The sequence below is a fragment of the Drosophila gunungcola genome, unplaced genomic scaffold, assembly GCF_025200985.1.
Source record: "Drosophila gunungcola strain Sukarami unplaced genomic scaffold, Dgunungcola_SK_2 000074F, whole genome shotgun sequence".
In the NCBI taxonomy this organism is placed as follows: domain Eukaryota; kingdom Metazoa; phylum Arthropoda; class Insecta; order Diptera; family Drosophilidae; genus Drosophila; species Drosophila gunungcola.
The window spans coordinates 433,216-449,655 of NW_026453237.1; the positions used below are offsets into that span (position 1 = coordinate 433,216).

A 16,440-nucleotide genomic window follows, 5' to 3' on the forward strand; every position below is an offset into this window, starting at 1 on the left:
TGAAAATGTTTCAAATAATCTCTAAAATAAGCTCTTAACAAATATATATTGAACTTTGGGTTGGCAACCCTGGTATCGGAGTGCCTGCCTATCGACGATAGACACTCGAAGCACTGTTCCCTGGCGTCGCAAAATTTGGCGACACTGCAATCGCGGTCACACTGGGGAGCAGAGCGGAAAAGCTGCTGGCGGAAAAACAATAAATGACACAATAAGAAGTATAATCAAAAATAAACAAAGAGGAAACTATAAAATATACAACACAAAATAAATAAAAGAACAGCGGAGGCCGCAGCACACACATACACTACAAGAAAGCAGCCGAAAAGTATGCAGCAAAAATGTGAATAACTACTACCAAAAAAGGAATCAACAACAACAAAGCATCAGCAGCAACACACGCACTCTGTTGTTGTTATATAAGTGTGTGTGCGAGTGCAGGTGTGTGTGCTTGCGTAGTAGTAAAAATGTAGCAGAACAACAACGGCTACAACAAAAGCGAAAAAAACAAAATGAGACAACGAATCTAAGGAAATTTTTGATACCACAAATTTTGTTAATAAAAAAAAGGAAAGAGGCAAGAAACAAGAAACAACGGAAAAAGGAGGAAACATAAAAGAAAAGCAAAAGAAATAAGCAGCTGGCAGACAGCGAAATAATTTGCCCCAAGAAATATACCACAAAAAGGAAAAGAGAAATCAAGAGAGAGCGTCCATCATCCACCAATACAAATTCAAATGAACATGCTACACAGTTTCAGCGGCGGCGACGTCAGCAGCGGTGAGTGAGAAACAGTTATTGTCCTGGCTCTGGTCCTCTTTTCCCTCTCTTCCCTTTTTTTACCACTCTCTACACACAGAGAAAAACTGATGACAAACCATTTTTAGATACCAACATCTTATTTGAAAATATAATAATCAGAAATCAATATTTTTGAAAAGCTAAAAATTTTATATTTATAAAAATTATTTGAATAAGGAGTCATTTGATAAATTTACAATTTTAGAACCAGATATCAGCATTTAATTTGTTATTATATATTCTTATACCGCAGAGTCCAGCTTTTTATTTTGATTAGTGAGAACATATGTACATATATGAATTCAATTAAATTGGATTTCGATTTTAAAATATAAAGACGATAATAATTAGCTGAAAAAATAAACAAATGTGTTGCGCAGCTGTGATTTTGTGTTGTGTACTTATTTTTGCAACAACAACAGTAGCAAAACCAATTACATATCATGCATACACACATACATACGCATGCCAAAATGCCAGGACTTCTGTCTGTGTATGTGAAATGTTGTTCTTGGCGTTGATGCGTAGAAGGTGCGAAAGTGAAATGATTTGGTGTCGTTTCTTCAAGAAAAGAAAGGGAAAGAGAAAAAAAAATAGAAATAAGATTTTTAGAATACTAGTTCACTGTTCAATTTGGTCAAGTGGTATACAGAATTTACAGAAATATAACATTTGGTTATTCCTTAAAATATATATATATTTTTATGTTTGCTAGAAAATTTTTTTAATTAAGTATTAATGTAAATAAAGTTTCTTAATAGCAATTTTACTTTAAATTTAAACTGCAAAGCAACTAAACAGTTTTCCTTAATGTCTTACTATTTAATCTTTAAAGAAATGTTTTAAGCTCTTTTTCACTGTACTTTGAAAGTTTAGGCAAGCGAACCTTTTTGTAATTGCTTCAATGAACTCGGCAGGGGGTGTTATATGAAATATGGAATCCGAATATGGGGAAACATCCGAATAGACATGTACACACAGTGACATTGTGTATAAAGGCCAGTTCTTTGAACTCGAACTTTTTGAATAATACTCTGCGATTGAGTTAACTTAAGTGGCGATATAACATAGAAGTTATTCGTAAAAACTAAATTTGGAGTTAATTAATTTATTTATTACGTGGGCATTTGTTATATCGAACTGTTCATATTTTTTGAATGGGATACAAAATGGAGTTTGATATCTATCTGATGGGTTTGTTAAGCAATCACGTATTCAAATAGAGGACTTCACCTTTTAATTGACTTATTTTAATTTTATTTTTTTCCTTTTTTTCATTAAAATTGAAAGTATGCACTTTCCCGGTTAGCGATTAATGCATATTTTATGCCACCGGAAATTGTGAGATTCGCTGACCAATGCTACTAATTAAACGGCACATCAGATATTGTTTTCGGACAGCAGATTGCACTCAGGTGGATTCCAGTTAAATTGGCATCGATTGAATGACATTTTTTCCTACCCAATTAATTTCCTGCCAATTAATTGGAATTACCCTGACCATGCGAAATGCAAAGTTCATGGCCATAAGGTGAATTTGGCATTAATCCGCTTTTTGTCTCTGCTTTTCATCCTGCGCTTACCTTCCTGCGCAGCTAATTGGCCGTATATATATCGTGTATGGCGTGAACAAATCGTATGTAGCGACCCTTAGTGCCGGACGGATCCGGTAATTGCATTACGTCGTTCAATGCGATTACGCCTGGCTAGTTCTTCAAACCACACCCTCTCCTACAGGCTGCCCTCTCATTTGAAAGTCATCAAATTGCCCGCCAATTAATGTAATCAGAGAAGCGCGCACAATGTCCGGGTTTCTTTTCTCACGTTTACCATTCGGGGCTGCTCGGATATTCCCGTTCTGTAGCAGACACTGATCAAAAATTCATTGCCTAATTCGATTTTAATTCTTTGAGAAAAATTGCACATAAAAGGTGAATTGAAAAGTAAGCCGCGAACATTAAGGTATATAAATAAAAAATCCCTCATACAATATCAAAATTTTTCTTAGTGCATTATTTGCTGCTATGCCGCTGCCAATTTATAAGATGTTATAATATTTATGACATGATTAAGAGGAAAATTAAGAAATAAAAATCATAGCATACATTGTAGAGCAAAGCATTGAATAAAATTATTTCCACAACTGGACACTTTATTTTTAGTAGTAAGATGTATTTTCAACCTATGTTTTCAAAGATAGGTTCTTATGGCAAAAGTTGAAAACAAAGTTATAAAAACTGTAAGATCACACTACGTATGGGTAATAATTTATGACGTATACGCACTGTTGCGCACTGTTAATCAATAAAAATATAAATGGTTTTAAGAACAGTATAAATATTTAATGTACTGTCTTCACAGTATGTACAAGGTAAAAGTAACTTTCAACTTGCAATTGTTCAGTTTTACTTTGCGAAATGCCAAATAAAAAAATCCTCTTTCAATCCCATTTGCACATTCTTTCGTTTATTAAATCCCCGTTTTATTTGTTTTTTTTTTCCTGTGCACACACTCGCACACATGCGGGTAAACGTGTGTGTTGCGTCTTTTGTTGGATAACAAACATATGTTTGAGCAATATGGCTGCCCTGGCATGGGATTTTATGCGTGTGTGAGGGACCCTCCCATGTCTTCATTGTTGTTATTGTGTTACAGGCAACAAATTAAGGAGGGAGCATACACACACTCCTACACTTGCCATCCCTCTCTGCAAAAAGAGAGTAGGGAGAGAGAAAGTGAGGCATCGCCTTTCAGCGTCTCATTTGTCGTCTCTTTCTGCCCTTCGTCCTGTCATCAGCTGTTTTATGTTGTTCAGGGTCAAGTGTCAGCGTGTGCGTGCACGATTGTGCATGTTTGTGCGTGTGTATTGGTAGCGTCGCAGGTGTTGCCGCTGCCTAGTCCTCTCTTTCGCTCTCTTCCGCATCGCTCTGTTGTTATAGGTTAGAATTCAAGGAAGTTTTTTAGCATCCAGTCAAGGTTACAATGCGCATACACAAATACCACTGCTCTACTGCTCCATAACACATGTACACACACCCTGTTTATTGCAATGTTTCACTGAAATTGCAGTGCGAATTGAAAATAAACAACATAGTGCATGTGTCGATCTGCCCGAATGCACTTCACGTTTTCCTGCCGCCTCCTCGACCATTTCCAATGTGGTTTCTACAGGCCAAGTCCGGTATGTTAGATACTTTGAAAATGTCAAAAAACTACTTCGGGTTATATTAACCGATTAATAGCAAAGGGTTATTTTTTTAAATACCTGTCTTTTTTTTTTTAAATATGTTATTTACTTGGACAGTTTTTTGTTTAAACCATGTCATTTAAAATGTAAAATATTTTAGTGAACAAAATTTGAATTAATTCCTTTGTAACTGGCATTTTTATTCAAAGTTTGTCACATTTTAATAAGCTCAGAAAATACTAATAAAATTTTTATAAATATTTTGAAAGTGCAAAAAATTTCTTTGAATTATTTTAAATTTTGTATGTATTCAAGATACACTGTTTTTTCAAATTTAACTGAAGTATTAGTTCTTGACACATTTATGTTTTTTAAATTACTTGTACATTATTAAAAATCATACTTTTTCTACATTTGTTTTATATGTAAAATGAGTTTCAAAATAAAATTAAGTTGCCTAATTACTTTATATAATTTAAATAACTATTGGGATTGCTTTTTAAAGCTGCACCGTAGCCACTTTTCACTGTTTACAGAACTGTTGCAATTTCTTTAAAAACCTTCCCTTATCGATTTTGTTTCCGGCTCCCATGTCCTGGGTCCTGGCTACTGAGTCCTGGGTCCTGGACATTGGCGGGCCATGTCACGTAGCGGCGTAAATCCTTTATATCCATTCTAATTAGAAGCGAGCCCTGCCTTTCGTCTTCCTCTCTTCCTCTCTTTCCTCCCTTATTTCTTCTTGGGCTTCCCCACTTCGTGGTCGCTTTATCTTATTAGCATATTTGTACATAGAACAATGCCGCCACATTTACATACGAGTACAGTGCTTGTAAAATCTCTAAGATTCTAAGAAATCTTAATAGAATTTTAATAAACAAAAAACTTTCTTGTATTTTTCATATTTTTCACGTTTCAAATTTCGACGTGCAACAGGTTCTACAGTATTGTAATTGTAATTATTGTTAAAAAAAAACCGAAATAATTAAAAAAAAACATTAAAATGCGTGCTCTAAGTTATAGCCAATCAAAAATTAATATTTCTTAATATTTGTTAGGATTTGTTATCAGAATTTTTCGGCTAAGGAAGGAAGTATTAATAAAAATGGAATTCACCATATTTTAATAATAAACCATTAGTTTATAGGCAATAGTTCTTATATTTTTAATTTTTTTTTAAACCTTAAATAGCCTTTTTTTTGGAGTTCTATTGATCTGAACGTTTCTACATTACGCATACGCACTGTGTTTGGCCATTTATTTATGTATATTTATAAATGTTATATGGGGGCAGCGAAGCATAGGGACGATTTGTACACAGAAGCCGACGAAACAAAAATTGACAGCGATGACAAAATGATTGACGTCGGTCCGTGGACTCCAAGAGCAAACGCAATCCCAGACGAGTTGGGGGCAGGACATTGGGCATTGGGCACTAGACACTGGACACTGGGCTCCAGGATTCGGAAGGACCCGGTGGTGGCACTCCGGCATGTGCAATCAATCAAAGCATATTTATTGGGGCTCTGCTACGAGTGCTCTGTGGGGAAATAAGAAATGGGCGTGTAAGTGTCATGTCGGTCGTTAGGAGAGGTCCAGGGATTATCAATAACCAGAAGCAGGCAAATAAGTAACTTACAATATCGAGGACACGAGTGTCTTTCATTTTTGTTAACCCATCGAATCTCTAAATCCTTCGTTTTTATTTTAATTTATTATACACTTGATACATAAGGCCTTTGAAAAATGTTTGCAAAATGTTTAATTTAAATACAGTTTTAGTCCATCAAGAGTAATAAATATAATGTTCACAAAAATATTATCATCTTTACATGGTTATAACAAAACTCTCTGAAAAAAATATTTTAGGTGGTTGTTTTAAAAGTCTTAACACCATTAATATTTTGTGAAAAAAAAAAAACATTTTTTGAAATATACATGTAAATAGCTCACGTTTTATATCTTTTAACATTATCTAATAGCAATTCCCAACTTTTTAATGTGACTTAAAGTATAATTATTTTAAATAAATGGTACTCAACATTATTTATTGTAAGCAGGCCACGTTAGATTAATTTAAAAAATTATATAATGGATTACAGAAGGGTCTTAACATTACTCAATAAAAACTCTTAAAAATTTTCTTGAAATCTTTTAAAGCATAAAAAAGTGATATCTTAAAAATATTAATTGGCCCTTTTCCAGCGGAGATCGAACTGAAGGAGCGGCTGATATCCAGCGTGAAGAAGGAGGTGAAGCAGCTGATGGAGGAGGCGGTGACCAAGAAGTATGTCCACGAGGAGAGCAGCTCGGTGACCTCGCTGTGCGGCGCCGTGGAGGCATGCCTCAGTCATGGTCTGCGGCGGAGGGCCCTGGGTCTATTTAAGACCTCCTCCACGACGGCGCTGATCCAGAAGATAGCCAAGATCTGCCCGGAGGCGGACTACGTGAGCAGGCGGCTCCTCGAATTGGAACTGGCCCAGGAGTCGAATGCGGTGAGTGGCAAGCGCTCCTCCTCCAGCAGCGATAGCATCATCAAGCCGAAGCTTTTGAGCAAGGGCAGCGGGAGCAGCAACTCGGTGACCACCATCAACACGGTCTCCAATGGGGCGGCATCGTGCTCCGGAGGGGCCGGGGCAGGAGGAGTTGGTGCCATTGCCCCACTCGGCAAATACCTGTGGATCCGACTGGCCCTCTACGAGAAACGGCTGGCCAAGATCATCGAGCATTTGGTCAGCAATGCCAATAGCTACTACGATCGCGAGGCGCTGGTCGCCGATCCGGACTATGGCTCCATCCTCAGCTCGCTGCTGGTGGGTCCTTGTGCCCTGGAGTTCACACGGGCCAAGACCGCCGACCACTACTGGTCCGATCCCTGTGCCGATGAGCTGGTGAGTAGAATACTAATAGCAAAAACTGCCCTTTCATACAAATTAAACATCAAAATTAGTTTTAAAAAAAAAGACGCAAAAATATACCTACAAAGTTAAACATTTACGATCTAGTTTAAAACTTTGTTGTAAGAAAACCTTTAATATTTTGAATATAAAGTTTTAAATTTAAAACGTATTTAAAATATATTACGCATTTGTATTTTAAATATTTAGTTTTAAATTTAAAAATCCGTTAATTTAGTACAAGTTCGAGTTTAATTTATGAATTCATTTTAAGCCATCTATATTGATTCTTAATTAAACATTGTTTAGGGCCATTTGGACTTTGATAAAAGTAAAATACTTAGGTTACCCATTAACCTATTTTATACTTTTTTAATTGTATGAAAATTGTATTTCCTTTTAGTAATACCTTTTACAACGCATTACGGTCATTAATTTTTTTTTTTTAAACTATTTATTTTTATTGAACTAAAAAGCTTTGCACTTACAATTGGAGTAAAATTTACAATTTATAAAATTTGATTCCCCAATTATCATGTTCCTTTATTATTATATTTGTTCCATTGTGCTTAAAAATATTTGATTTTTAACAAATTAATTTTTAATAACAGCAACCAAATGTCATTACTCTAAACTAATGATTATGTGTATTACAATATAATTATAGGAAAGCAACAACAAATGTAACTGATCAATATTGTTTTTTAAATAGAAATGAACAATGATCATTTTTAATTTGTTATTAAATATAGCTTTTATTATTTACGGTTCCGGGTGAAAGTCCCCTGCTATTGCATTGCTTTAATTTATTGGAAGTGGGCTGCAAAGAAATGACTGAATATGTATTCCAACCATTTCCCCCACCAGGTGCAGCGGCACAGGATCAGTTCGGGCAACCGGACGCCGCCCACCACCCACCGGCCCATCATCAATTTCAAGCGCAGCCTGCACACCAGTTCGGAGGACACGAGCAGTGGCTCCTTCAAGGCCTGCTCGCCGGCGAGCGTGGCCAAGGACTATGTGGAGTCACTGCACCAGAACTCGCGCACCACGCTGCTCTATGGGAAGAACAACGTGCTGGTGCTGCCCAAGGATGTGTCCGAACCGATGCCCGGCTATCTCAGTCTGCACCAGAGCATCCAATCGCTGACGATCAAGTGGACACCGAACCAGCTGATGAACGGCTACAACGACGGCGATGGCGGCGACAAGAGCTTCTACTGGAGCTATGCCCTCAACATCAACGTGGACGAGATCGTCTATGTGCACTGTCACCAGAATCGCGGTGGCGACACCGGCGGCACCATCATCCTGGTGGGTCAGGATGGCGTCCAGCGACCGCCCATCCATTTTCCCGAGGGCGGACACCTTCAGGCGTTCCTCAGCTGCCTGGAAACGGGCCTCCTTCCGCACGGCCAGCTGGATCCACCGCTCTGGTCGCAGCGAGGCATTGGCAAGCTTTTCCCCTGGCCGAAAAGCGTGCGGCGACACATCCTGCCCTCGGTGATGGAGGCAGGTGGCGGTGCCGCCGACGAGACGCCCATCGACTATGTGTTCCGCGTGGTCAGCAAGTGCCAGCACGAGGAGTTCCGTGAGTATAGATCAGCTGCGGTCAAAATAATAGTAGTGGTACAACGTAAAACGTTATATTTAGAAATATACCTCAAGGCGTAGGACAACTTTTCTTTTTATTTAGCAAAAAATTAGGTTTAAAAACTATTGTAATTTCAATTTTCAAGGACTCTAAAAACTGTTTATAATTCCTTGAAATTCACTTTTCAATATACTGGACGGCAGTTCATGTAGTGACGATGCGCACCAAGAGCGTGTGATGGTCCGAACGTGACGAGTAATACACCAATTGAAAGGTATCGCTTAAGGAAAAATGATTGCGTACCAAGACTTTAGAGAAATTATTTGGTACAGGAGAAAAAGTGTATTTATTTAGTCGAATGTTTTTTCATTTTTCGTCATAAAATTTGATATCTAAAATCGATCGTCATGATTTTTTTTTTTCTCATTAAGGGGTGTTCTTGTTTGATTACAATTTGGAAAAACAACCAAATATCCTCGTTCATTTGCACTTTGTGTTGGAATAAAAAACGTTTTTAATATCTGATAAATTTATAAAACTTTGAATTTAAAAACATTTATTTTACAAATCTTTTTTGAGAAATATTAAAAAAAAAAATTTCCAATAATAAATGTAGATCTTCATGTTTGTCCCATTTAGTTTATGGTATAAGCTTTAAGAAAATGTACAAGATGTATCAAAAGTTGCTCAAAAACTATAACCATAAGCCAAAAAGCTGCTATTATTTTGACCGCAACTGTAGGCAGACAGGAGGCAGTTGCCCATACTAAATCCTGTATCCATTCCAGTGGCCAGTCATCCGATCCTGGAGCTGGGGCGGTCGAGTCCGCGACGGAAACATCTGGGCAGCTGCTCCACCACCGGCAGCAGCGACTGCTCCAGCAAGAGCCTCTCCATCGACCAGAGCAGCTGCGAAACGCCACTGATCCAGGCCAGCCAGAGCACCAGCATCGAACTGGTCTGCTCCACGATGCGCAGGCAGATCATCTCGAGGGCCTTCTACGGCTGGCTGGCCTACTGCCGCCACCTCTCCACGGTGCGCACCCACTTGTCCGGCCTGGTCAACGGTCGCATCATGCCGGATCGTAAGTCATCTCTGTTCTGGGAAATTCAATTAACCAGTAAAATTTATTTATAAACATATAAAGTAACCCAAACTTGAGAAAACACCACCCAAAGCTGTATCCCTTTGTGGTTATAGGTTATCAAATAAAATAATACAAATACAAATACAATTTCTAGACAATCTAATTTATAAACTTTTAAAAATTACTTCAAACACTTAAAAATTTCATATAAATCCGTATTACTTTGGGAGCTTCTCAGATTATAGATTTTATGTTTAGATATTGATGTATTTACTTTCTGCCAATTGATTTATATCCTTATCTGGCTACTTAACAATAAGTTTTACGTAGTTAAGATATCTATTAACCTAAAGAAAGCTACAAAATAACCTAAAACGAATGCTTCTTTTAAATTAATTAATCAATTCACTGCATTTGAGAACCTTCTTAAAGCTTATTCTATGAAATATATTACTTTTAAACAAACCCATTAGGTCGGGATATAGCTTCGGTTTTTAAAATTGATGCTTAATTTTGTTTTCGTTTGTTGGATAATTCAATTTAAGCAATTACTTAAAGATTTATACATTATTTTGTTTTCACAAAACTTAACAGCCAATGAGTCATTTAAAAAACCTCCACTATTTATATTTTAAAGCACTTAAAGTGTAATGGTTATATACAAATAACTTCAGACATGATCGAAACAAGAAAATATAACTAAAAATAGTTTTATTTATTTTTATAAGCACAACTATTAAGACATTTCATTCAAACGAGTTGCCCCTGAAGACAATTTGAACATGAAATTTATTGAATACCAACTAATAGACCAATTTTCGCCACCAGTGGCTGCCGATGAGGAGGGTCTGACCCGCGAAAAGTGGCTGGCGATGCACGAGGATGGCGTGCTCACCGGCGAACTTGAGCTCTATCGCCTGGTCTACTTCGGCGGCGTGCAGCCCGATCTGCGCAAGGATGTGTGGCCCTATCTGCTGGGTCACTATGCCTTCGGCTCCACGGCGGAGGATCGCCGGAAGCAGGATGAGACGTGCAAGCACTACTACGAGACGACGATGAGCGAGTGGCTGGCGGTGGAGGCCATTGTGCGTCAGCGGGAAAAGGAGAAGACGGCTCTGGCAGTGGCGAAATTGAGTGCTGAGCAGGCACGCCTGGCGGCCAAGACCTCTAACTCCCTCAATCCCCACCAGAAACTCACCAACGGCAGTCGCCAATTGGAATTGGAGCAGCGAAATGGCGATGAGGATCAGGAACACATCATCATGGACGAGGGCGAGAATGATGTATTCGATGACAATGACTTTTCGGATATATCCGATCCAGGGGATCTGTTCGACGAGCCGGCATTGGGCCAGGAAGCCGAAGAGCAGGACCAGGAGCAGGAGCAGAAGAATCCAGAAGATGAAGAGGAGTTATTAGCGAAGCATGAGGATCAAGAGGACCGTGGAATGCCGCGACTCAGCGAACAACTGGTTTTGGAGTTCCAGAACATAGACAGCATGGAACCGTTGCGCTTGCAGGAGAACTGTTTCGCCGATTCAGAGAACGAGAACGATCTGGGATTGGGTCTCGATGGCAGCGGCAACATCCTGCTGCTGAGCATCAAGAGCTCGCCCTCGACGAGCAGCTATGAGACGGTGGGCAACGAGTTCGTGGACATGGCGGAGGCCAAGCTGGAGGAGGAGGAGGAGGAGGAAGAGGAGGAGCTGCCGCCGCCGGGTGAGCTGAGCAAGTTCCACAGCGCCGACGATGTGAGGCTGGACAGCCAGCAGCAGCAGGAGGAGGAGGAACTATCACAGCCGGCCACGGCGGTGATAATAACCGAGGCAGCATCGCTGGACGCCCTGGACGACGATGCCACCGAGGAGTTTACCTCGCGGAAGACCAGTCTGATGTCACCCCTCAACGAGGACATCACGGTGGTGGCCTCACTGGACGCACTGCAGGAGCCCAAGTCCGCCTGCGTATCGCCTGCTAGCTCCAATGGCGGTGTCTATAGCGTCGAGTTGCTGGAACAGTTCGGCCTCAATCTGCACCGGATCGAGAAGGATGTGCAGCGGTGCGACAGGAACTACTGGTACTTCGCCAACGAGAACCTGGACAAGCTGCGCAACGTGATCTCCACGTACGTGTGGGAGCACCTGGACGTGGGCTACATGCAGGGCATGTGCGACCTGGTGGCTCCGCTCCTGGTCATCTTCGACGACGAGTCGCTCAGCTACAGCTGCTTCTGCAAGCTCATGGAGCGCATGATCGAGAACTTCCCCAGCGGCGGGGCCATGGACATGCACTTTGCGAACATGCGGTGGGTATACCATACTATACATCATAACCTATATAGCTATAAACGAAATTCGGTTGAACTAATCGCTGGTGCCATACAGATCCCTCATCCAGATCCTCGACTCGGAGATGTACGACCTGATGGACTCGAATGGCGACTACACGCACTTCTACTTCTGCTACCGCTGGTTCCTGCTCGACTTCAAGAGGGAGCTCGTCTACGACGACGTCTTCGCCACCTGGGAGGTGATCTGGGCGGCCAAGCACATCGCCTCCGGCCACTTCGTCCTCTTTTTGGCCCTGGCCCTGCTGGAGACCTACCGCGACATCATCCTGTCCAACAGCATGGACTTCACCGATGTCATCAAGTTCTTCAATGGTAAGAACAATTATCTAAGAACTTTTATTGACTGCATATATTATATTTAATATAAAATATAGGGGAAAGAACACTAATTTGTTACTTTCCTTTTTAAATTTTAATTAAAAAAATATTAAAAACCTTATAAGAATAAGAAACCAATCCTTATTTAATGCAGTTACTAGATTTACTTGGCAGCCAAATTGGGCTTTAAAGTTGACTGAGGTTTATATATTTATAACTACGTATTTTACAATTGTTCAGATATTATTCGTGCTATTTACCTAAAATAATTTTTGAAAATGGTAAACAATTTGAAAATCTTTTGATATAAATTTGTACATAAATAATAGCCTTTATATAATAAATATTTTGGTTTTTTTCATTAAAAAATCAATCACTTATCATCGACATACAAAAGTATGTAATCAAGAAATCATTTTTTGTATTTGTCTTATTTTTTGCCCAAAAAAAAAAACGCTTGTTCTGCAAAAATGCATTAAAAGTACAAAATAAATACCTTTTTTGGAAATTTTAAATAAAAGTATTTAATGATGTTAAAGTTAAAGTTAATAAGTTAATTAAATCTTTATTACTGCAATTTTTGCAGAGATGGCGGAGCGCCACAACGCCCAGTCGATCCTGCAGCTGTCCAGGAGCCTGGTCCTCCAGCTGCAGACCATCATCGAGAACAAGTAAACGCAGGAGAAGCCATCGTCATCAGTCATCCATCGTCAGTTCCTGGAGACCTCAGTTCCCGATCAGTATTGAGCACTGCGATGTACTAAGTAGCTAGCACCTAGAGCATAGAATCGTAGAATCGGAGTTAGAAAGCGCTTGGGGGATACATAATACCAAATACATACATATACCAAATACCATATACATTATACCATATACCATAAACCATATACCATATACCATATACCATATAACATATATGCACCCTAGAGATTGCAATTAGCTGAGGTTCTCGTTGAGGTTTTTTAGGGAGGTTTCCCGTAATCCGCAATGGTTTTTTTTATATATATATATATAAATTTTTTTTTTTTGGAAACGGCTGGGAATCGCTTAAAGAAATTTAGCAAAATTAAGGAAATTGTAGTGACCTGAAAAACAAAAGCGAGAAAATCAAGTGGAAAACGAACAACGTAAAAAAAAAGAAGATAAACTATTTATACTTATACAATATACATGCATATACCGATTATATTATATACAGGCAGTTGCATATTTATACGTTTTGTATATTCGAGAGAACCAGGGGGTGGATCACGTATATGGATATTGTATTAGATATCGTCTATATATGGCAATGCTGTGCGGCTGCGACTGCGGCCAACTGTTGTTAATGTTATGTTATGTTATTGATTTGTCAAATAATCAGATATATTATATATACACACACCTATATTGATAGATATTCGGGGGGAAGATGTGGAAAGCTCTAGTGAGTTGTTTAAAATATATTTAAATCATTGGGTGATTTGAAACATTTAAAAGTATTTAAGAGGCATTATTAAGTCCCTGGCAACTTGAAATTGTTTAAGAAACTGTATAGAAATGTAAGACTTTGATTTCTTTTTCGGGAGATTTAAAATCTCCAGAGCTTTTCAATGGCACCCCTGAATCAAATTGCAATTGTTCGCTTAGTCGATTTGGTTTTCTCCTATTTTTCATTTGTAGCTGCAAGCGTTGAGAAAAAACATTTTGTATTTGAGTGGCCCGACAGGTGGATCCTGGGGTTATATATCTATAGGTGAATCGAACAATTGACGACACTCACACATACACACATGAAAATATACATATATATATATACATATGTTACGAAATTTGTTATTGACGGCTGCGAAACGTTGAGTTTGTTTGTATTAGCAGAATTAATATGCAACCCAAATATATATAGATACATATATGTATATTAAACCAATATTTATACAAATATTAACCCAAGCATAAAAATATAGAGTTCGGAATGTGTTAGCCGTATATATTGTTATAATCGAAAACGATTCGTTGCTCTTCTCAGGCAAAACTATCTAGTTTCTATTCGGTTTTTCGTTGTTTTTTGGTAAGTGCAGGCGCACCAAAAATCCCTCCACTGGGCTTATATACAACTTATATAGAACTATATAGAGCAAACACTTTGTGTGGAATCTAAGTTAATGCGAGTAGCACGCTTTTTGTGTATGAAAAACGACAAACGAAAAAAAAAACGTCAAAAATCGAAAAACCCAAAAAAAAAAAACTTAATGTGATTTCTTGTTGCTTCTTTGAATATTGATATTTTTGTAAGCGCTAAAACGTATGTATATATATATATATATATATATATATATATATATATATATATATATATATATATATTATACACATAACGAAAGCGAAGGAGATGGCAGGCAACAGAAAGAGATGGAGAATGAGGGGAAGAGGGAGCGAGAGATATATTTTACACTTGACTGGGGGAAAAAAAGAGGGGGATATGCAAGTCAGTCGAGTCCAACCAACATTTTGGCCACACTTTTGATACACATATTCGACAAGAGATCTACTGATCTACTGATCTACTGACGAAAAAAAACACTATATAGAACTAAAACCCGTAGAGCAAGGCAGGAACTCTCGCTATAATATATTCAATCGTAATCAAGCTAAGCTACATGCATATATATTTATACCCGTCTGTGAAGAGACGCCACCTATAGAGCCCGAGCATATAGAATATTACGTTACCCAAAATTGTAACCACATATAGCATACGCATGAATATTACAAATATTTTATGTTCCAAGCGAAGCCACATAAAAAGCCCCTCCCAAAGAAAAAAAAAAACCAACGATCAATGTATAATTTAACGAAACCATGTCGAAACGAAAACAAAATAAAAGGAATTATGTAATAATAATGTTTACAAGAAAGCAATCCGTAATACTTCAAAATGGTTTTTTTTTGGGTTCTTGGAGTTTAGTCAAATTCAAAGCACATTTCTCAAGAATTTTTTGTTGTAACTTGGCCAAAATGATTTTGTGTTTTGGATTTTTTCGGAAATTTGATACTCGTTATAGATCTGCTTTAAATAATGCAAAATTGAGTACATACAAAATATAAAAAAGTATTTTTAAAGTGTAAAAATTTTTCCACAATTTTGTTTTTGCTACATTTTGTAAAATTTTGTTGCCAAAATTACCAGTGACAACAAATTTAACAGAAATGATTTAATAAACTGATTTTTGTCAGTTTTGCAGGGAATTTATTGTAACAAATTTCAAAATGTGCATTCAATTAGGTTTCACATTGTCTAATTTGAGTTAGATTTTACTTTGGCTCAGAGAAAACCTTTTGTAAATTAAATGCTTAGTTTTATCGTAAATTCTATGTCAAATATTTCTAGTGAGGTCATTGGAGAGTTTCGAAAAATGCAGCATTCCATATATTTAGGAAATCCTTCTCTGAAAACCAGCACTCATCTGCTGCTGCTGCACAGCTGGATGCCCGTGACCCCAAAAAAAATTTCTGGGCAGAATTCCCGCTTTGCCAACACTTTGCGTCGCCTGCACCTGAGACCGAAATTGAGAAATATTTCGGTACACACGAATCCGCAGTGAGCAGGTTATGTTGGGCACTCTAATGGCTCCAGCGGGGGGTGGTGGGGTGGTGAGGTGGTGGGGTGGAGCAGGGTGGTAGGTGGCGGGTTACATGGCCAAAGCGCAAACTCAATGCGAAGCAACAGTAGGCCACGAATTACACCGAAATGTTTTCATCCAAATTTGGGGCAGACTTGTAAGCACGGAGCACGGGGGGTCGTTTTAGGGCGGGGGTTGCCCAGGAGTAAAAGGGGGGGGGGGGGGGGGGGGCAGGGCCGAAGTGGGATGAGGTAAGAGCTCAGCGGGCTTGATGTCCTGTTGCTTGTGGCTGGATTTTGCGGCACACAGCCAGCGACTACGACGTCAGCAAAATTGCGAGCTCAACATACACAAACACACGCAAAAAGAACACAGCAGCGGTCATACCTATAGTGATATTATTATTAGTGATTGTCTTGAAGTTATAGAAATAATTATACAATTGCTTTTTTTTTTAACTCTATTGCCTATTAAAATAATTTCACTTACAAAGTCTTTCATTTATAGAAGTTACATTTAAACAACTTCATTACATAAAAGTTCGTCTGTACGTTCCTTCAATTCGAATAATTTCTGTTGATTTTTTGAAGTTTTATTTATTATTTG

At 38.5% G+C, this 16,440-nt stretch overlaps 1 protein-coding gene across 2 annotated transcripts; it reads left to right on the plus strand.

Annotated features, from left to right (window-relative positions):
• The first annotated feature begins 86 nt into the window (after positions 1–86).
• Positions 87–13,253, plus strand: LOC128264586 (small G protein signaling modulator 2). 2 transcript variants are annotated; one of them, XM_053000147.1, is made up of 7 exons: positions 87–780; positions 6,191–6,876; positions 7,750–8,473; positions 9,265–9,561; positions 10,393–11,869; positions 11,949–12,226; positions 12,821–13,253. In XM_053000147.1, the coding sequence occupies exons 1-7, from the start codon at positions 738–740 to the stop codon at positions 12,994–12,996; spliced, it is 3,681 nt and encodes a 1,226-aa protein (XP_052856107.1). In that variant the 5' UTR covers positions 87–737; the 3' UTR covers positions 12,997–13,253. The 2 variants fall into 2 exon arrangements, with proteins under 2 accessions (XP_052856107.1, XP_052856106.1); XM_053000146.1 differs by lacking the exon at positions 87–780 and adding an exon at positions 3,903–3,982 and having other exon boundaries at positions 12,819–13,253.
• The last annotated feature ends 3,187 nt before the right edge of the window (positions 13,254–16,440 follow it).

Excerpts from the sequence above, each read along its gene's own strand:
- LOC128264586 (XM_053000147.1), top strand. The coding sequence starts at position 738 with ATGAACATGCTACACAGTTTCAGCGGCGGCGACGTCAGCAGCG. Across the intron at positions 6,877-7,749 it reads ATCCCTGTGCCGATGAGCTG|GTGCAGCGGCACAGGATCAG; the intron begins GTGAGTAGAATA and ends TTCCCCCACCAG. Across the intron at positions 12,227-12,820 it reads TGTCATCAAGTTCTTCAATG|ATGGCGGAGCGCCACAACGC; the intron begins GTAAGAACAATT and ends ATTTTTGCAGAG.